Here is a 23,275-nt window from a genome sequence, read left to right on the forward strand (position 1 = left end):
AAAGGAACCAGGCCAAACAGCGCAAATTTCTTCCTAGCTGGTGGGGTCCTTTTGAAATTATAGACAGAATCTCACCAGTCACCTACAAAATCTGCATCCCCAAGGGCAGTTTGGCAGAAGGGGAAGATAAGTGGGTCCACATCAACCAGCTGAAGTGTTGCAATCCTAGCCATACTTTGCGGCAACTAGAGGAGCTATCTGGAAGCCCAGAGGGGTACATTCCGGATCCCTACACCTGTAAAACAATTTCACCTGTTAAAATCAGTAGTAATTACATGCGGGAAAGATTGTCAATTGTATGTCAAATGTATGCATCTGCCCCACTACATGAATAGTGGTGGGGAAATGTCTGTAACCTTGCCCTGTTCTGTGATCATAGCACTGGAATCAAGGATTCTAAGCACCAAGGAGGAAAGACCCAAAGGGCCCGGAGTATCACTCCATACTCCCATCCGGAATTGGCAAGGAAAACCTGTCTGCTTGGGAGAAGCAGACAAATGTTCCACTTGGACCAAAAAGAAAGAATGAACATCCCGATCTCCCAACTTCCCCTTGACGGGTGGTCAAATTCAAGTCATGAGGGGGGGCTTTTTGTGAAGTATTAACCCACTTATAGTCTGCCCTGCGGCATCACTTTGTTCTGGAGGTGCCTGAATTATCAAAATGGCCGCAAAACCCTTGTGCGTGCCAAAACCTATGGAAATCTCGCTTTACAACACGAAAAGATGGCTGCCAAATCTACCATGCATGTTGTCAGTGGAGGAACAGAGATCTCACTCCTGAAACATGTCGCTGGGCTTCACAACAAGTAAAAATGGAGCGCAGAATGAAAAGCGATGCTTTGCTGAAAGAAATCCAAAATCTTACTTTTAAATCCTTTTTCTTGGTTGCTGAAACTGCAGAATGCCTGTACAAAACACCTGCAAACATCCAACATTCTTGCTGGGTGCTACAAGTCACTTAGTTCAAGAAATCATTATGAACATACACTGCCCTGAAAGGCTAAATTTGTCATCAAAAAATTCACAGCAAAAGTGTGCCTGCCTGTGAAATCTGTCAAAATCTGGGCGCAGTACCCTCGGCCGCCTGTATGACAGCTGTCAGAAGCCTGCATAGAATTTAAACTTGTACAACTGAAATCTAATGTCTGAAAACTAAGTGACCTGTTATTGAGAGTAACCTAGATTGTAACTATTTAATCCCATGGTTTAGAATCTGGAATAAGTGTTCTAGCTGCTTGTTTTGAAATTACAAGTTTGTTTTAAACCAAGAAGAAAAAAATGTAACAGAATGACGTTGAAATTAAGACTGACTAAAAGCAATCAAACCAGTTGAACAGCTTCCCCCACGGAGGTTTAGGCATCTCCCTTCTGCTTCACTCCACCAGGGAATCACACCTCTGTAATTATTAGATTGGGAGAGGAGAATTTGGGGCTGCAGGGGAAGGGGAAAATGGACATCCTCTGGCTGAAAGGAAATGCAAAGTGTGAAGAGTCATAAATGGCCGGGCCCAGCATGAACTGGAATGAGACTGTTTGTGAGCTGCCAGGAGAAGAAGGAGGCGGCAACAAGCTACCATTTGCTGCTTAACAAAGGCCAAAAGCACATTTTTAAAAGACTGATAAATTACTGTGTAAAATTGTGAAAAATATGTAAACAACAGATTTGTGAATCTAATTTTTGGCGGCACGTTTTAAGAGGTGCCAGAACTCTGTGAGATGTTCTGGGAGGTAACAGTGGAAAATATGGTTTTACACCAAATGTATTTATGCCAAAAGCATGAAACTTCATGCACGTATGCCCATATTCAATGTGCACATTTGTACAAATTTTCTGATAAACTGGATATTGTGTTCCGGACAATAAGGGCAAAATTCTGTCAGCAGACACAAGATCCTCCAGCGACGAGGTTTGGAGGAGCCTCTGCTACACAAAATATCTAATCTATATATGTTTTTGTTATAGAGATTGCACACATGTAAATATGTATTGTACCAAAAGTAGATTTTATGGTTAAAGGGACAAGGGGAGGATTCTCTGACTCATAAAATCCACATCATCATGGTGACACCCTGTTTTCTCCTCCAATCAAGGGAGAGAAGAGGCTCCAGCCAATCGCCTGCCTAAGGGGCGCACTTAGGATAATCCAGCACACACCCCTTTATCATAAGCATAAATAGAGACAGCTGAGGACTTAGGGACACACAGATTCACCCACTAACCGATTGCTGGCAGAGCACCCTGCTAGAGAACCATCCATCTTCCTTGCTCCAGACTCCCGAAACTGGGAAAGCAGAAAGGCCCATTCCATTAGCTGAACCATTTTCAGCTAGGCCTTAAATTCCAGGCTAGAATCCCACCACCAAAGGGGAACATTAAACAAACAGCTGGGCTGTGCTGTACTGCTGCCTGCTAAAAGAATTATCATCAGAACCAAAAGATCCAATCCAGCTGTGCCATGCTGTGACCAGAGCCATTGCAGACCTGATCTAGTCCTGTGCCGAGCTGTGAACGACCCAGTGCAGTCCGTTGTGCCCGGCTGTCTATCCCAGAACCAGGTTCCCTTCCCTGACCATAAATCTTGACGGACCAGAATATTGATGGTTCCATTTGAAACATATCTAGTGAGTATCTATAGTATAGGACTGTGTCACTAGCATATATACTGTCCATAGTTAATCCCTATCTTAAACCTTTCCTATCTTGTATTCAGAACCGCTAGTGTTAGGAGTATTTTTGAATTGTCAGAACTGTTCTTGCGCTAAGTTTCTCTTAACTGTTTCCTAAAATCATAAATCATTAGTGTTGTGAATAAATTAATTGAATCCCAGAAAGAAAGTCAGTATCCACCACGTGAAGGGTCCCTGGTCAAGACTGTGGAGATTCATGTGTGGCATTCTTTTTTTCTATAGTCATAATCTAGTATAAGAAATCCCATTTGTCTTTTAAAAGTGCATTCCTGTTTTCCCTTTCTTGTGCCTATCTGAAAAAAACAACCTCTACTCAAACACCCATAACTCATTCAATTTTCATGCTAGAAACATCTGATTGTAGCTAACATCCACAGCTTTAATTCACATCTAAAACCGCATTCCGAATCCATATAGTTCTCCCGTAATCGCAATTACCGCACACAGGAAAGTTTGCCACAAATTTTTGTTTACGGAATTTCAGACACGTGTAAAATAGCTTTTGATTGCTTCCGACCTCAATTTTAAGATTTCACATTGTGCATTAGTATCAAGTCATTGCTAGTGTCTGTGTGTAACTATCCAAAGTGGCTCCCATAATAATATAAACAATTTCAGTAAATTAAACCATATTAACCATATTTAGGGGCCGATTCATGGAACAAACGTGCGCCGAAAATCTACGCGCAAGCAGGCGCAAGCAGGCGCAAGCGGAAAAAAAGAGGCGCACGCGCACGCGTGCGATTCATGGAAGTCCCTGCGCGTGTCTTCCTCGGGATGTGCGCCAAACCCGTGCATGGCGCACACGTCACTGCAACATCCCGAAAGACGTGCGCGACGCGCACAGTGAAAGCGCACAACCTCTGCACATACACTAGAAAGTGGGCGGAACACGGGGCGTAACGCGCGGAATGGGGAGCAACTTGCGAAAACAAGGGCGTAACTGGGGATGTACTGCAGGGAAGCAGAGGGAACGCCCACACGCACCCGAACCACACGTATTCATGGAACCGAATAGGGCAAGGCCACGCACAGCGAAAGACACGCACAAGCCGATACACGTCCGCCACACGAAGGCAGGCGGTAGCGTCCCTGCGCATTACAAAAGTGGCAACATACAGCAATTGTGCGAGCGGGGCACGTGTATTTCGGGGTTGCGCGGGAAGTCACACACGCGATTGAGCGGGGTACGTGTATTCCGGGGGTTTGCGGGAAGTCACACACGCGACCTGGCCTGGGGGAGCGGGCTACGTGTATTACAGGGGTTCGCGTGAACTTTTTCACGCGATCGGGCCTGGGGGAGCGTGCTACGTGTATTTCAGGGGTGCGCGGGAAGTTCCACACGCGAATAGCCTGGGCGCGTGTATTTCAGGGGTGCGCGGGAAGTTTTACACGCGAATAGCCTGGGCGCGTGTATTTCAGGGGTGCACGGGAAGTTTTACACGCGATTTCAGCAGGGTACGTGTATTTCAGGGGTGCGCGGGAAGTTCCACACGCGAATAGCCTGGGCGCGTGTATTTCAGGGGTGCGCGGGAAGTTTTACACGCGATTTCAGCAGGGTACGTGTATTTCAGGGGTGCGCGGGAAGTTCCACACGCGAATAGCCTGGGCGCGTGTATTTCAGGGGTGCGCGGGAAGTTTTACACGCGAATAGCCTGGGCGCGTGTATTTCAGGGGTGCGAGGGAAGTTTTACACGCGATTTCAGCAGGGTACGTGTATTTCAGGGGTGCGCGGGAAGTTTTACACGCGAATAGCCTGGGCGCGTGTATTTCAGGGGTGCGCGGGAAGTTTTACATGCTATTTCAGCAGGGTACGTGTATTTCAGGGGTGCGCGGGAAGTTCCACACGCGAATAGCCTGGGCGCGTGTATTTCAGGGGTGCGCGGGAAGTTTTACACGCGATTTCAGCAGGGTACGTGTATTTCAGGGGTGCGCGGGAAGTTCCACACGCGAATAGCCTGGGCGCGTGTATTTCAGGGGTGCGCGGGAAGTTTTACACGCGAATAGCCTGGGCGCGTGTATTTCAGGGGTGCGAGGGAAGTTTTACACGCGATTTCAGCAGGGTACGTGTATTTCAGGGGTGCGCGGGAAGTTTTACACGCGAATAGCCTGGGCGCGTGTATTTCAGGGGTGTGCGGGAATTTTCTCACGCGATCGGGCCTGGGGGAGCGGGGTACCACTCACCGTCTGCCTTGCGTGTAGTAGAACGCGTAGCCAACACCCGCTGTGAAGTAATAGCGTGTGAACCCCAACGGATGGAAAACACACGCACCGCACGAAAAGCACGTACAGAACATAAAGGCACGCGGGATCTCCAAGCCCTGCCAGGGCAACGCCCGTGCGCAAAACGTCACAGACGCGCTTACGCTGTAAGGGCCTTTGGTCCAATGAAATCGCGTACGCGTGCTGACGCGCTTACGCGCTAAGGGCCTTTCCTCGAATTACACGCTGACGTGCAGATTTTTCATGTGCCAAATCACTCCGTATCAAGCTGGCCACGCGAAAACACACGGAAGACCACGCTCCTGCCCAGAAGGCCGAATTACTGCCCCCCAGTGCCCCGAGCAGCCTCCCACGTGCCATCTGCTGCTGCCTGCCTGCCTGCCTGCTGCCACCGTGCCCTGCCATTTGGTGCCTGCACATCAGCCATCTGCAGGGGTCCAGTTGCTGTGTCCACCCCTGCTGGAACAGTAGACTCCCGACTGGGATACCATCGCTCCACAGCCCAGCCCCAGGACCCAGTTGCCCACCCATGCCTGCCTCGGGGGTCGCCATGTCGGGGCAAGCACCATCTGAGACCAGTGGCGACCCCCAGCCAGAGAGGCAGAGGGCCACCAGCTTCAGTGAGAAGGAAGTTGGTGTCCTGGTGGAGCATGTCCTGGGGCATTATGATGCCCTCTTCGGAAGACCACGCGCCAACAAGGAAGGACGGGAGAGGATCTGGGACGATGTAGTGGTTGCCATCAATGCGGAGGGGGTGGCAACCCGCGACATCAAGCACATCAAGAAGCGCTGGGAGGACTTGAGGTCCAGGACCCTCAATAAGGCCCGGCGCCTCACAGAGGGGGGCCGGGCACGCCTGAGTGACATCCAGATGAGGGTCCTGGAACGCGTAGACCCAGCGCTCCACGCCCAGATCCTTCGGAGGCAGACCCATCTGGAGTTGGCCGGTAAGTGGCCAAGCATTACTGTGTGAGACAGGGCATGTTTCAGTGTGCTGGTTGTCTGATACCTGCCTGTATGTGTGACATAGGCCATGTACGTATGTGTGTGTGCAGGGACATCATGGTCAGGCATGTGAGTACAGTGATGTGTGAACCACATGGTTGGTGCATGTGTTCTATTGCAACATGGGGGGCTCTGTGCGGAATGGACACATGGAAGCATGGCAGTCTCTGTTCCTGGACATGGGTGGGGGTGAGGGATGGGTGCTGGTCCCATGTACACGTATGGTGTCCATGTGTGTGTGTCTGACCTGCGTGTCTGTGACTTGTAACTGCCATGGATGCATGACACATGTCTGTGACAATGTTCAGATTCACTGATGCAGCCTAGTCATCCTTGTATCCACTGCGTCTGTGGTGTACGAGGCCAGATGGATGGAACTACGGTGAGGTGTGTGCATGTGATGGCAAGACCCATGATGCATGTGAGTTTAAAACCAACATTGTATGAATCATGAGTCCCTTGGTCATGTATGCCAATGTCCATGGCATGCGCCATGGCTGTTACTGTATGTGTTTTGCCTGCACTGACCCATGTGTTGTGGAGGGACATGATGGAAGTGATGTATGACAGTGCCACTCATCTGCTGTTGCTTCCTGTCTAGGGGACCATTGTACAGTACCCTGATGCTTGTGTTCTATGTCTCCCTCTACACAGTGGCAAGTGAAGAAGAGGGCGGAGAAGGCGCCGTGGAGCAGAGCGGCGGGGATGCCACCACGGCTGCAGCGGAAGGGGTGGGTGAGCCCCCACAGGGGCTTGCACCGGCGGAAGACGGCGTGGAGACATCCAGGTTGGTGGTTTCCACAGAGGGGGAGGAGGCCGCTACTGAGCCACACATGGGTCTGGTGGGGGCATCCCCGCTGGTGCAAGTGGTGCAGTCCAGGGCCAGGGGCAGGAGGCAGCACAGGTCGCCGTGGAGGTGCCTGTGCATGTCACTGTCCCTGACACTGTGACTGCACCACCATGCACCAGCAGGGATGCCCCATCCCAGGCCCGTCCGCAGGTAGGGGAGATGTCCATGTCATCTGACACTCCTCTACCTGCGGACGAGGGGACCCCTGGCCGTGTGGAGAGGGTCCTGATTGGTGTCGCGTTGCGCACGGCTGGCATTTGTGATGAGGTGCATGCTTCCCGGGAGCAGCACCGTGCGTACGTGAACCATTTGGGAGCCGCCATGGTCGGGGGTTTCCTACATGTGTGTGGCCTTCTGGCGACCCTCTCCTCCTCTGTGGAGGCTATGCGCCAGTCGTGCTCCATGCCGTCTTCCGGCCCAGATGCCACCAGGGCCCCCTGTGGACCTGCCCCGACCAACTCAGCCAGCTCGGTGGGGACCCCATCCCTGCCACAGTCGGGAGTCGAAGGTCCAGCAGGGGTGGACACACCAGCAACTGTCCCCCTGCAGATGGAGGATGTGCCGGCATCATCTGGCAGGGCACGTGCACGACGGCATCGGTGGATTCCATCAGCCTGGATGCCGTCGTGCTGGCAGAGGCAGTGGCGTCGGAGGCAGCAGCAGGCTCGACGTGGGAGGCATCATGGTCGGGGCCATCAAGATCAGAGGGGCAGGCATCGGCCGGAGGGCAGGAGAACCCTGGGATGGCAGTGTCTTCCGTGTGGGAGCAGTTGGTCCAGCGGATAGGTGCGGAGCGGCAGGGGGTGGAAGAGGAGCGGCTCACCATGGTCAGGGCGGAGTTCTCCATGCGTCGGGCGTTGAGGCGGGCTGAGTGCCTCGAGGAAGCTCGCAGGGAGTTTGAGGTGGACACAGGGTTGTCCCTGCGAGACCTCGGGGCCAGGGCAGAGTCCCGCCTCCGGGACATCGACATGGAGTTCGATGATGCCCTGGCCGGCAACATCACAGAGTGAGCCTCAGGACTTGCCCGCTGCCATTGTATATCGTTCTTTAGTTAGTTAGTGTTAGGTTTCCTTTATTTTTTAAGTTTTTTTTGGACCGCTCGGACAATGGCCACTTTTCTGTATATATTTTTTTTATTAGTTAGTAGTAGTAGGTTTCATTTATGGTGTTGGGCTCATGGACCCTGGGATATTCTTGTACATAGTTTGATGTTTGGAAAACATTTGTTGGATTTATATTTGTGTTCACCATGAGGCAATGGTTTTTCCTTATTTTTCCCCCCCATTATTTTTCTTTGGACTACATTAGTTTTTGGATTCCTTTGTTTTTTGATTTTTTCTATTAGTTCTCGGACATGGACCATTTGTTTTGTCATCCCCATTGTTGTGTGTTTTATTTCTTTACTTCATTTTCATCTTTAATACATTTATTTATTACTTACATTTGTGGTATTTTCTCATTGGTTTCATGCATGTCATGATATGGGTTTTGACATTCACTTGCACCCATTGTGTATGTGTGTGTGACGAACATGTGTTCATTTACATACTTGCCATTGGGGTTGTATCATGTAATTGCATCTACTATGTGGGTGGATGCAATCCTTGGCTGGGTGTTTGTGCTGGGTATGCTGCCCATTACTGCCATGATTGCGTTTCGTCAGGACCTGGGGGCAGGGGGACATGAGTGGGGGCCTGCAGGGGGGTGGGGGTGCAAGGGGACATGAGTGGGGGCCTGCTGGGGGGTGGGGGTGTAAGGGGACATGAGTGGGACATGGTTGGGGGCCTGCTGGCAGGTGCCCCACAGTGCTGGGGGGTGGGGGTGCAGGGGGACATGAGTGGGGGCCTGCTGGGGTGTGGGGGTGCAAGGGGACATGAGTGGGACATGGTTGGGGGCCTGCTGGCAGGTGCCCCACAGTGCTGGGGGGTGGGGGTGCAAGGGGACATGAGTGGGGGCCTGCTGGGGGGTGGGGGTGCAAGGGGACATGGTTGGGGGCCTGCTGGCAGGTGCCCCACAGTGCTGGGGGGGTGGGGGTGCAAGGGGACATGAGTGGGACATGGTTGGGGGCCTGCTGGCAGGTGCCCCACGGTGCTGGGGGGTGGGGGTGCAAGGGGACATGTGGCTTGGCTGGGGGGCATGCCCATGGTGGATGGGCTGCCTGCGGGACATGACCAGGGGTGCAGGGTAGTCCCCTGTGGTGTGGGCTGCCTGCAGAGGTCATGGAGGGGGTAGAGGGGAGACCTGGGAGGACCCACACTGGCAATTCACCTCTTCAACCTGCCGCACACCCACGTAATACACTGCCCCACTCGCACAGGCCCAATCGCGTGTAGAATTTCTCGCGCACCCCTGAAATACACGTACCCTGCTGAAATCGCGTGTAAAACTTCCCGCGCACCCCTGAAATACACGCGCCCAGGCTATTCGCGTGTGGAACTTCCCGCGCACCCCTGAAATACACGCGCCCAGGCTATTCGCGTGTGGAACTTCCCGCGCACCCCTGAAATACACGCGCCCAGGCTATTCGCATGTGGAACTTCCCGCGCACCCCTGAAATACACGCGCCCAGGCTATTCGCGTGTGGAACTTCACGCGAACCCCTGAAATACACGTAGCACGCTCCCCCAGGCCCGATCGCGTGAAAAAGTTCACGCGAACCCCTGAAATACACGTAGCCCGCTCCCCCAGGCCCGATCGCGTGAAAAAGTTCACGGGAACCCCTGAAATACACGTAGCACGCTCCCCCAGGCCCGATCGCGTGAAAAAGTTCACGCGAACCCCTGAAATACACGTAGCCCGCTCCCCCAGGCCCGATCGCGTGAAAAAGTTCACGCGAACCCCTGAAATACACGTAGCATGCTCCCCCAGGCCCGATCGCGTGAGTAACTTCACGTGAACCCCTGAAATACACGTAGCCCGCTTGCCGTGCTGGTACAGGGTTAGCGCAGCCCTTTGCGCTGCATTGGGGATTTTGATGGCTTTTCCCTGCGCGGAAGGCGTTCTTGGGGGCGTAACTGGCGCTGCTGCAAGGTCGCTGCGCCACTATGCGCCACGGCTGGTTTTGGTGGCTGGAATCCATGAATACGCTGTGCGCGGAAATGGGTTTTGGCGCACGCGGCTGGCGCAGGGATTCGCACGCGCACACTGTGCACCAGCCGCGTGCGCCACTTGTGCGCTGAATTCTATGAATTACCCCCTTAGTGTTTTACCTATTCCATTCTCAAGATAACTTTGAAACCATTTTGACAGCTTGCCAATCAATTCCGTTTTTCTCTTGTGTTTGCTGAGGGGAAATTGCGATTGACATTTTGTTTGAATTCTGCATTCCTGAATACCTGCTCCTATCTCTTTGCATTGCCTGTTGTGGGGTTGAGGGGTGTGCAGGGGGAAATAGTAACCACACTGCTATTTGATTTGAACACACACAAGTATTATTTCTGTGCTGAATTGTTTTGCTCACTATTACTCCTTGTGATTAAAGAGATTTCTTCGTGTTACATCACCCCATTGGTGATTATTGTATACCCATTAAACAAAGTGTGATTATATTGTAACTACATAAATAAATATTTTAACTTTGCAAACGAACCTGATTCCTGGTTCAGTGTGACCGGTGGGGGTTCCAAGAGAGGTGCGTGTTATGAGTGGTACATCGTTCAGAATAAAATTACTTTTAGACACAAAAAAATAAGGATTTCAGTTGTGCATTACATGCTAGGCGTTGACTTGAAGTGTCGGATTGAAATCACTTACAGGAAAAATAAGCTCAGCACTAGAACCATCAGAGATACCCCCTCCCACCTCCCAGCATCTACAGCGAGGAGACATGATGCAAGGTCTCATGCCAGCCACTCAACCACAGAGTCACAAAACACAACCAGGCACAACAAAGCTTCCAGCCATAACTCCAGGCACCCTCCTCTCCCTATCACATCTCTCCCTAACTTGAACAATAAAGAGAGCCCACAAATCTATGCCAATAACCAAAGGTGAAACAACATAATGACCAGCCTCAAGAGACTGCCCACACCTCCAGACACACACCCACACCTACCCCAGATCCGCCACAAGACCCCACACTATATGGAGCCCTCCTCAATTCCAAGTCCCTGGCCGCTCATGTTCTAGACATTAAAGACCTAATCATAACCCTGAACCTAGACCTACTGGCCATTATGGAAACATGGCTTCACCAAGCCACTGGCCCTGCACCGTCTTTAGCACTTCTTAAAGGCGTTGCCATCCTCAGATACGAAATAACAGACTCGGGAGTGGAAGTGGTAGCTCTCATACATAGGGATTCCCTCTGGATAAGACACTGCTGCTCCTCTACAGAAGACCACTGTGAAGGGTTATCAGTTAACCTTGTCACCGCACATACAGAGACCATCACCATACACATCCTATACCGCCAGCGAGCCTCTTCTCTTACTTTCAAAGAAAACCTCATCCACACCATAGGGGAAAACATCAAACCCACCTCTAGACCGATACTACTAGGATACCTCGACCTAGGCCTCCATGACCCATCAGACCATGCAGCAACTGGTGTTGCCAATGCCCTCTCAGACCTAGGCTTCAAACACTGCATCATAACCCCTACACATCTCAATGGCAGAACCCTGGACTGGATAGCCACATAAACAGCTGAATCACCATCACCTCAAACAATCCCTGCCCTTGGACGGACCATCATGTCATTGCCATTACCTTCCCCTCACTCATACAAGCTCCACCCACCCCACCACCACTACAACCCATCTGGTCACAAAGCTCAAAGAAAATCTCCAATTAATCTATCTCCCCCTACTTTGTGCCTCTAGTTCTGGAAAACCTAGCCCCAAACAACCCTACATATCTAACTGAGATCTGCATAAGCACCTTACCCAAAGCCATAGACTCAGTAGCTCCACTCCTTTCCAGAAAAACAAAAACTACAGACCACTGCAACCCCTGGTTCACCGCCGAGCTCCAAAAGCTTCACTCACAGAAAAGACAAGCAGAAGCTCTCTGGAGAAGAATAAACAGCAGAACACCCCAGAGTGGCATCCAATAAGATTGCTAAAGAATATAAACAAGCCATCACAACAGCTAGAGCAACAATCTACAATGCCAGAATAGCCATAGCAAATTCCAATCCGCAAGAACTCTTCAGATGTATCTTAGCACACCTGCTCCTTAACATATATCTGCCCGATTTACACTGGATATGAGACGCTGTCAGCTCATTCCAAGTGAAGCTTGGCTCTTTGAGATTGAACTGGCTGCGTTTTGTTTATTATTTTCTGTTCTTTGATTTGACCTCCATCAGTTTGCATCAGAAATCGTCTGCTTTTGTCTCCTACACAGAAGAGAATCATTGTTTAATCAATGGAGGGCAACTAAAGATTTGGATTTTTTCTAGAACGCAAAGCTCTAAGGTTATGAGCTGGGCTACCGGTAACGTGCGCCTTGAGTTGGATAATTAAATTGTATATTTGGATTTATATTTAACTTACAAGGCCTCTATTAGATCTACTTTGAAACATCTAAGAGCTAAGGTTCTGCCTCTCATCGTCCAATTGAAGAGACGATCATCAGCAGCCTATACAGTAAAACTAATCAACGCAGCTAGACGATTCCTCACATCAGATAGCTGCATGACCATTGCCAGAGCAATCACGGGGGTGAGATTGGACTACTGTAACATCCTATTTGCAGGCACACCCAAAAGGAACTTAAATAAACTGCAAGTAATGCAGAATAATGCCCTCAGAGCAGCACTGAACATCCCGAAAACGGACCACATCACAGCCACTAGAAAAAAGGCTCACCGGATCCCGGTCAAAGAAAGAATTATCTTCAAGACTCTCTCTATCGCCCACAAATGTTTGAGCGAGACTGCCCCCAGTATCTGTCCCAAAAAATCAAAAGAACAAAATCTAACAGACCTATAAAATCCATCCATGCCCACAAACTGATCATACTAAGAGTGAATAGAGCCCAAGGATGGGGATAAGCTTCCCAACAGTCACAGTTAACCCCTGCAACTCCCTCCCAGCAGAACTAAGAGCAGAGAACACATACTGGGCCTTCCCAAAAAAACCTTGAAAACCTGGCTTTTTGCCTAAACTTTCGCAAACCAGGATGTCACCCTGAATGCACTCCATGTCCTGATATTCCTGATCTCCACTCACCTAACTCTATGCCCACTCCCAATGTATTACTGTTATACCCTATGTTATGAATCAAGCTTGTGTATAAATGTAACTGGTCTGCAACAGCACCCTTGTGCTCGAGGGTTTAGGTGCTCTACAAATGAAATAATTAAATTAAATAAATAAGGGGGGCCTGGTGAGGTTACCAGCAAGGGTGAATGAAAAAGGAGCATTTCAAGGATCTGGGAATCATGGCTGATCCGTATCCCACGAATAACATGCTGCCAAAACCATACTCTGCAAATCCCTTTCCCCATTCAAGCCCTTCTGCCCCCCTTCATCTCGTTGGTTTGTCTGGCCACTGGGCACTTGTTTCCCCACTGACCTTGTGCTTGGCTTCTCCTAGCCAATCATGCAATCACCAGCCTACCTTTCTCCAGACCCCAACCTTTCATCAATCCCCCCATCTGTTTACATCTGCTCCAAACAAGAGAGCATTTCACCCCCTCTTACCATACTTGTCGGGATCCCCTGGCCTTCAAACCCATTGCCTCCTTATCCCTGCAAACTCTTCCTCCACAAACCAGGAGGCACGCTGCCAGCTCAGCGCAGGCATAGAAGATGGAACAACTCTCCTCCCTGGTTCTGGCATTTCCACAGCTGTCAGTGAATGTTGACTTTGGAGACCATGAATTCAGCCTGACTGCAATTTTCACAGTCGAAATCACTACTTATTCAATTAGGATGTACTCACTGATCAGTTAAATCGCATTTTGCAGTACCCTACTGAACAGTGGCTTTATAGAGGAGCTTGCCTTGGGATTAGAGCACAACGTCCATGCACACCTTGGCCTTGCCCACTCCTGCGTCCCGCTGACTTTGACAGTGGATTGGGGAGGACAATGTGTATCACGAATGCAAGAACATAATTGTGTGACTTTCCTGCATTTTCTGAAGGACTGGGGGGATGGGCAACAACAGTAAACAGTACAATGACATACCTCAATTATTATCATAATTTTTTAAAGCAATGCAGAGAAGCCCTTGACTCGTTGGTTGCCCCATCATTACAACATCACAACCAACTGCACAAGACCATAAGCCACAATATATCCAAACCTTTCTCTGTGCCGCCAGGACAGTGCTTTTTGCCCTGGACTTTCCATTCCTAGCCTGTCTGTTGTTACTACCATCAGGTCCCTTTCTTTAGGGGATAAACATGTGCACTGGTGGGCGATGTCACACAACGACATCCAAAGTTCCTGCCAACAGCTGGAGAAGAAGGTAATATGAGCCACTCCCCATAGAGGTCAGTGCTTCAGCCAGGGCCCACTGACCTGAATAGAATGTTCAAAATGCCCTTTCATCATACCCCAACCCACTGCAACACAGACCCGGCATGGTAAATACTGTGCAAATGGGGGTTTATATTCAGAGAGACCTCTACAGAATTATTTCCGAATTGCCGGGGGATAGATGTGGGACACTCCTCATCTCTCTAGGGCAGTGTTCCCCAACGTGTAGCTCGCGAGCAACATGCTTCTCTCCTGACCCTAAAATGTTGCTCGCCAGTTTCTCTGGGCCATTGTGTGGAGGCTAAGAAGAAGGACATTCAGGGATGAGACATCATTGGCAGTGTACCCTGAGCCAGAACTGCGCAGAAAGGCTAGCCAGTCAGCCTGCTCTATTTGACAGGCATGACATACTGTTAGTTGTTGAAGCATTAGCTGTGGAGGCATCAGTAGAGGGGTCTGAGTGGTGGGGCAGACCAGATGGGTGCAGGGTACAAGGGGGTGGCTATAGAAATTAATCTCTTGGGGCTTCAGATAAGACAGTGCCCAGTGATTGAAGAGAACCTGAAGCACAGAAACTAGACTGGCCTGGCCATCCATGTGAATACCCATTGTACTGCTCTGTAATCAGAAGTAAAAATTACTCCCCAGTTAACCCACCCTTATTGAGACAATCCCTGTCTTAGCACTCTAAAATTTCCATGCCACTTGGAGCTCTGGTAAACTATGAGGTGCATCGCTGGCTGGATCAAGTACACAATCTATGAAGATAATGTTGCCGCTAACTGAGCCACCCCCTGCTGCAGTAATGTAAACAGCAAAGTGGTTAGTCACCGAATAGTACAAAAATAAGTTAAAAAAATAAGTGACTTGAATGCCCAACTGTCAAGGAAGTCCCAATAAGCTTCTTTTGTGCATGTATGATTTGCATTTGTTGCCAAAATTTTATTTTTTGCCTCAAAATTTTCCACACTAATTGCATAATCTTTTAATCTTTGTGAAGACATTTTAATTTTCTGATTCTTCTTTCCAGTATGGAAGTGCATTAATGGGAAAAATGATCTAACCAAATGCCCATGTTTTTGTTCTGGTGACATTTGCCAACTTCTGTGCCTTTATACAGCTGGCACCTGCATATTGGACAAATAAGCATGCATGCTTAAACTTTCGTTCTTAAACAATCTGCTTATGCCAATTTCTTTACATGTGAAGTTTGTGTTTGTGGGCCCCACGCTTCATAATTGACACAAATGTTACATACTACTTGTATTTCAGTGCCTGTTCGGAAAATTCACATTGTGTGATGCTGTGACTAATAGGGTGCTAAGGGGAATAAGTTCCAAATTGTGCACAATTAATTAGTGTAGCTACCAATTGCAATTCACTTAAGTTACTGAAAATAATTTCTTCTTGACATAGTAATTATTTTTACTTTAGTATAGTGTTTCTTGCTAGATTCTTCCTGCTTCTAAATTCCTTAAGAGCGGATATTACCCAATGTAATGTACAGAATTCATCAACCTCGAGCAATGAATGGCTAAGTCGACCCTGCCACAGGTTTGAACTTGTGAAGTGCAGACTGACCCCATGTCAATGGAGTGCACTTAACAAGTGAGGTATACAACCATAAACATATAATGTGTACAATATGAAGGAAAAACCCACCCCTTCTGTAAAGAGGTCTTCAAAAGTTCGGATTTGTGAACAATGTTACTGGCCCACTAGCATGCTTAAAAATGCACCACTTACAACTATATTTCCCAGGGGATTGCTTGGGGAAAGAGTACCCAAATCCATCAGACATATTTTGTTTATTCCTAATCACATGTTTTAAACGTAACAGCCATTGAGTGCTTTAAAAAACACTATTTTCCACTAGATTTCTTAGGTGGATAAACCTCCCCCCACACAAAGCCTGGTTGAAATGATTTTTAAATTCTACCATATTATGTCCAGTATTACTCATCCTGTTCGCCTAAAAATTCACAATTTGCCCCTAAAGATCCTGACAATCCCTTTGGAGGTATGGGTGGGGCAGCACCAAAATAAGCCTTTATATTTTGGAGTGAATGCTACTGTTGAAATGTGCTTAAAAAACATTTGCCACTAAATCGCTTGAAAATGTCCTGGGAGAGAACTCCAAGCACTTAAATATGTTGTTACATCCTGCAATGCTTTAGAATAATTATTCTGGCCTAGTGCCTAGAAATGCACTGTTTGCCACTTAATTTACTAAAGATTGTATTTCTATACCAATTTAACGTCAAATGATGTTTAAGGCCATTATAAATTGCCTGGACTAGGTTTACACCTGGATGAGATTACTGTTAATTACTGATAATTAACAGTGCTATTAGAGTATTGAGCTTAGTACAGTTATGATGGTTTCCAAACATTTTACTGCCGACTGAATGCAATAAATTACATCAAAGTACTGAAGTTGCTCACCATTTCATCTGACACTCACATTTTGCTAAAAAAAAGGTTGGGGACCCCTGCTCTTGGGCTTTCAACATAACCTTGATACATCATTGGCAAGAGAATGGCTGATGGGACTTTTCCATTTGTGTTTTTCCTTCCGGTTCTATATGTGGCGTTATAGCTCTTTGCAGCAGCTATATATCCGTATTCACTTCTATAGACAGTGGATGAGAGCCAAAGGGACATATCAGAGCGTTATTAATGCAAGACTGAAAAAGTTATATTATCACAAAACATGTAGAGGAAATACATGTCAGAGTTTACATGGGGCTTAACCAAAGAGGTGGGAAATACAGACCTCACTTGGGATATTATCATCAGCCAGTAAAAGGAAAGAGAATCACCCAAAATAATACTATGACACAGTTTGGTATTATCATTCAAGAAGGGAGGTCGAGTTCTGTCGATTTTGGGGCCATGTGAGAACCCCCTATCAAATTAAATGTCGACATTTTAAAGGCGGCGGTGAGGAGGCTGGTATGTAAACCGGGCAAAGATCTAACGGTTAATCAGAGGCAGGTCTATGCACTAGAGGAACGCCCTTATGAGTTTTCCCGGGCTGGGCACTGGCTAAACCAAGAAATTGGAACATCAAAGCAGTAATGCAATAAGGCTTAGTAGCTAAGCCTAGGGCATCGTGAGATTTAAGGCCTGATTCACAGAGTGTTTTTCAATGGGTTTGCACAATTAGTAAATGTTTCTTTGAATCAGCCACTTAAACGTTTGTTGCTAAGCCTAACAATGTATAGGAAACTGCACTTACACAAAATTATGGTCACAATGCTAATGACATATTATACAAGCAAAACCACTTGCGGACAATGTATTCATTTAAACGGAATTCATTTGCAGCAATTAATTAGGATAATATACATACATGTGTTAATTTTTGCAAATAAAAACAAACTCAAGGCCTGATTTACTGAGCGTTTTCCAATGGGATTGCTGCATTATAAAATGTTTCTGTGATTCAGGCCCTGTATGTTTTAAAGACGGGTGTCAATCATAAAGCATACATTTTGATCATATTATGCTTTTCGCTATAACCTACTTCACTAAAGACATTTTAGCTCAACACTTAAAACTGACAATATCAAAACACAAATTTAAATTAAAATGTCACAAACCTTCACATTCAGCAATTGAAATACATCCCAAGAGACAGACGGAGAGGACAGTTGCAATTTTTGCCATTTTCTTGCACTGGAGAAATCGTTCATGAAAATTGACGACAGCATCGGGAGAAAATCAATAGTTCCAAAGTGCAGTCACATGTTTGTTTACTTTGGAAACTGTGTGTGATGCAACTGTGTAAGAGGCAGAACCCTTCATGCACGTCTGCGAAACAGTTTCATTCGGTAAAAAAAACAATGAAAGATGACACTCTTTTAAAATGTCTTGACGACTATCATTTCTGATCAGCTCATACATGTTCTAAATACGTGGCCAGTAGTGTTATTTATATGTTTATTCATGAACGGTTTATGAAACGGTGCATTCTTTTGTTTCTGGAAATGATTAGATCATGGCTATAAACAAATCCACATTCAGCCAGTAAGATACCTCAGTGGGGGTCAGCGCTCGCTGCTGCGATCAGTGTGCGAACTGCAGGTCGCAGGTTCGAATTCAAGGCAGTGGTCGAAGTGTACGAACAAAAGTAGTGGAACTATGTTCCCTGCTGGCCTGCCCCCGCTCCCCACAAACCCCATTGCTGCACCCCCTCAGAAACACAATCCAAGCCCCCAAACAAACACACCTGCTGTTTATGGGAATGTTCAGTACTGTGCACTGAAGTGCAAGCTTCAACTTCTTCCTACACTTTTAACTTTTAAAACGACACCATTACAGAACGGATTAAAATAAAAGTATAGGAACAGTGAAGCTTAAAAATAAAAAGAGGAGCACCGTTCCCGACCGCTCCCGCCCACTTCGACCTCTGATTCCAGGAAGGCCAACTCAGCCTTTCATCATTCCAAGGTCGATAAATGAGCATCTACTTTGGTAGTGTGATTTTGCATGTACATATGTTCTTTGTAAAGAGCTTTGGAAAAAGCGCTATATAAGTAACACATCACTGTCAGTTATCATTACAGTTCCCCTTTGATCGACCTAGTTTATTTTCTGTGCTGCACAGCTTTCAAGCAGAACAGATCATCTCCATTATCTCCCACGACACTTACCACCCGTAGATCTCTGTAGTATATGTTGACCTCAAATTGAAGACATTCAAAATGTGTGTACATGTTGTGTACGGCAAGCACATGGTATCTTTTAGCTAAGCTAGGCAGGCACTTGTCGCTTTGTGGTATTTTAGACCAGCTATGGCCACTGAAGCGCCAACTCAAGAATCTGTGTGGTCTGGCCATAAAACTAGTTGGGGCCTCGGATACGATTGGTAGGAAATGCACGTTTCCGTGACTATTTTTTGTTTCAGCAGTTAGGTGGCACTTATGCGCCACGTATAAGCGAAATCAATCGCACTCGAGTCGGTTTGGAGGGAGGTGATAGAGACATGCGTGTGGGTGTTGTTTTGTCATATACCCACCAAATAACTGCCTGTGGCCAAGCAAATCTCTAGGGCCATTCCCACATGCTACCTGAGGCTTCCCACCCAAAACTCATCATCCTGGGATCCCTTTGAGCTAGCTCTATCAAGCAGTAGCATGAAACCTGATGCCACACGATTCTGGCATTATTTCATAGGTGTCTTCTGAGAGCTAATGGATTATTTATAGCGGTAAATGCTTTCTTGGTGTGATTAAAATGTCCTAATCAAGCAAGAGTGTGTTCAGCCACTTGATTTGTAAGCAGTATGGGTGCCCTCACATGTATTCCGTGAACTGAAGTCATGTTAAAATTAACCATTGGCAAAGCCAAATATTTTACATTATGTAAGGATATTAGATGGGCTTTGACCGGCACTGAGATACTAAAGTATTCTCACCATTTTCCAGCTGTTGCTTTGTTATGGTAGGTGCTACCCTTATTACAGTGCCTGACAAATGCCTCGCCACAAATAGCAAAATTGTTGCATTTGCCAAATCCTTTACAAGTTGAGTCTCAGGAAGGGGAGAAAGTCTCTCCGCCTCAGAGCTCCAGTCTATGCTAAATACCAACTGCACACATAGATATACCACAATACATGAACAACACGCAAAGGATGTCGACGCCATGGAGTGACTGCCTTTTTAGTGGTTGCATGGAGTTCTTATATCGATGATGTGGGGTCAGGTGCAATGTTTTCCAAGATTTGAAAAAAATATTCTAGTTATGGTTATGAAAGTTGGACATGTCTCAGTATTGTCTCCCTCTGCAGCACTGTATCAAGGATAAGTTTAATTTAGTATATCAACATTGCTGCATGATGAATTCATTATCAACCAGATGAAAGACTGCATTTTGTTTAGAACATCATATGTCAATAGCAGCAGACAAGGATGTATGTGAGATATAAAAATGCAGCACCTATATACGGCTGTGAAATATCTGGGGACTAGTCGATTACATGATTAAATGCACCATGGTCTAACCAGGTCGAGTTAACCTAAGTGCCTTTTATGAAAGCACGATCAGGAAATATGGAATTTGGCAAGGCGATGGTGAAGGATGTGGCCTGCTTGCGTTCCAATAAGGCCTTTGCTACAGCACCATTACCAGTGTATTATAAATATGTTACTGTTCGTTTGGAGAAAAACAATAACGAACAATCCTAGCAGAACGGTGTTTCCATGCAATATGGATTGTCCTATTAAACCTAATTATTTCAGGTTCAAGAAGGCATTTCTTAGATATGTTCACCAACCACAAATGATGTTCAATCTCTCATCAGTTGTAGACATGCTTTGAAAGTTATGAAACATTAAAGGGATAATTCTCATCTCTTGATGCTGAGATGTGTGTCATGAAGGGGCACTGGGGAGGAGGTGCTAGAGCCGCTGGAAATCTCTATGGGCAGTTTGTAAGAGTGAAACGCTCACCTTATTCTGCAGGGAGGGGTCAGCTGAGAATGGTGGGAGGAGGATAACACATCAGTCATTGTCCATCTCTTGAGGTGAGGGGACGAGGCACATGGCATTAGGTGATACCTAGGAGGAGGAGTGGGTGGGTGAGAGACTCTTGCCTGATTTGGAGCATTGAGATTTGGGCAGGTTGGACAGGGTGATCAGTGAGTGAGCCCACACACATTTGCAGCAACATCTCTACACCCAAATGAGCCAGAGGTAGGGGGAAACATCCTGCTTGTATTTATCTACACCTGCAGCAACTCCTGCTTTGTGCAGGAGTGGATAAGGCGAGGCCAGAATTGCATTTGGTGAATGGAAGGTATCATCCAACACAAATTCCACTGCCTTGTCACAGTCGCTCTAGAGCATATCCACCATGATGCTGGACAATGACCAAACCCTCAGAGAAGGCTGTGCAATCAGTTCCATCCACTGTCTCGGTTAGAGGAGTATCCAGCATGCAGGAGTGGCCGAATTATAGAAAAGGTCCTCCTGTGTTTGATGGGGGAAATCAGGTTCTCTCACAATGTATGATAAAAGAAGGTAGCAAGACCTAACTAGCCATCTTTGATGAACGTCCATGCTCCACTTTATAACACCACTACAGTCTACTAAGTGCAGCTGGGAGTTTGTAAAATGGGGGAGTGTAAATGCATTCCCCGAATTCAGCTATTAAAAGCACGCCTGAACTAATCCAGTAGGGCTTGGGCCAGCACCTACGATCATACCATGTTTAAAATAATGAGCTGAAATCATGGATTTCACAGCAATAATTTCATATAAAAAGTTGCAACAACATACAATTTACACTCGAGACTTCAGGGCACACATAAAAGACTTTGTAACAGATGTCCCCAAAGAAAGATTTGAGGCTTCTCTCAACAATATATGCCAGCATTGCCTCATTTTCTAACTGGTTCTGCCCAAACCAAGAAGGTTCCATTTTCTGTCCTCCTTTCACGTGTCTTGTGGCCAAACAAAGTAATGGGGGTGGTCTCAGAAATACATGCCAGAATTGTCCCAGTAAAACCCATTTTCATGCTGCTACTGCCCATCTCAAATCCTGCATTCCTTCTTAATATATGGACCTGCTGACCCCAGTTCTGCATCATGGTGCTGTCAGTGACCACAAACTGCATATGTACCCAGACACACACCCACACATACACAGTAGTGTGGACACGACCCACGCAAATTCAGTGATTGGCAGCAACAGAGGACCAAATGTCGGTCCTACAGCAGTCAGTCTAATATACTGGAGTCTCTGGTGCACTGAATGTTGGTGGGACTATTTACCTTGCTGGCAAATCAAGTGTTATAGAACAGAGGGACAACCAGTTTAACAATTACACAATTCTAGGTGACGGTATCAAGGAACACTAACAGAGTAGTATGAACACATTTTTAATGTTAACATTGCTGTGGGCAGGGGTCAGTTTAAGAAGCACATTAAAAGGAATTGTATAGTAAGATTACCTGTGAATAAACCTTGTATGTCACAAACTTCCAGCTTGCTGTTCGCCATGGTGTTATGAACATTTGACTAGCCAGATACAAGCAAACCTCCTCCTCACTCATACCTGACTGTCTGTCCGCTATTCATTCATGGTGGGTTGCAAACGACCCTCTTCCTCAACGACAGTAAGACTGAGATCATTTGCATTGGGACCCCTGCTCCTGCTTTTCCACTTTTACTCTGGCCGGCCTCCCTTGGCCCTCTACCTGCAACCACATGTGCGGCAAAAAACCTTGTGGTCATCTTCAACTCCAGTCTCTCCTTCTCCTCTCACATCTCTGACATCTCAGAAAGTCTATCAGTTACAACTCCACAGAGGTACTAAACCTTTTCTCACTTTCCCCCAGTGGCTTACTGTCTCTAGAGCCCTGCTTCTCTCTAGGCTGGACTATTGCACCAGCCTCTTCCTCAACCTTTTTTCTTCAGCCCTGCGCCCTCTGCAACTCATCCAGAACAGAACTGCAAGACTTATCCTTGACCTCAAGCCCATGGACTGCATCTTTCCAGCGCTGAAATCCATGCACTGGCTCCCTGTGGCTGCAAGGATCCAATTCTGGACCCTCTGCATTGTCCACAAGGCTTTCTGTGGCCTGGGTCCTACCTACCTTGCAACATTGCCTACCTAAATACTGTCCCTCACAAACCCTCTGCTCATCTACCTCCAACCTTCTGCGAGTGAGCCAGTTCTCCAAGCAGAGATTTGGGGGCAGATTCCTATCCTCAGCAGGTGACTCCCTCTGGAGTAGACTCCCTGCCACCCTCTGTCTTGAGCCTGACCTTCTTACGTTCTGGAAATTCCTCAAGACCTTCCTCTTCTCCTCTTCCTTTGCTCTCCCTCTTCCCCGCTAACTCTCAGCTCTCTCCATCTCTCCCTCCTCTTCCTTACAGCTTGCTAAATGGGTGCCTGGTGCACCTTAGAGTCTCACAGGTCCCGGGCACCGCTGCCAGTCCACTCTCGCACTTGCCTCACTGTCCTACACCCACCCACCTTCACGGTACTGGAATATAACTCAACAGAGTGACCCTCCCTGTCACCGTCTATATACTTGCATGATCCAAATGCAACATGCCGGAAGA

At 47.4% G+C, this 23,275-nt stretch overlaps 1 protein-coding gene across 1 annotated transcript in view; it reads right to left on the reverse strand.

Annotated features, from left to right (window-relative positions):
- Positions 1 to 17,899, reverse strand: part of F9 (coagulation factor IX) — a 512,309-nt gene extending 494,410 nt beyond the window's left edge. The window contains exon 1 of the mRNA XM_069612775.1: positions 17,806 to 17,899. Within this exon, the coding sequence (XP_069468876.1) occupies positions 17,806 to 17,872 (67 nt within the window). The 5' untranslated portion in view covers positions 17,873 to 17,899. The remainder of the gene's footprint in view (positions 1 to 17,805) is intronic.
- Positions 17,900 to 23,275: the final 5,376 nt, after the last annotated feature.

The sequence above is a fragment of the Ambystoma mexicanum genome, chromosome 5p (assembly GCF_040938575.1).
Source record: "Ambystoma mexicanum isolate Mex_15411 chromosome 5p, UKY_AmexF1_1, whole genome shotgun sequence".
Classification (NCBI taxonomy): domain Eukaryota; kingdom Metazoa; phylum Chordata; class Amphibia; order Caudata; family Ambystomatidae; genus Ambystoma; species Ambystoma mexicanum.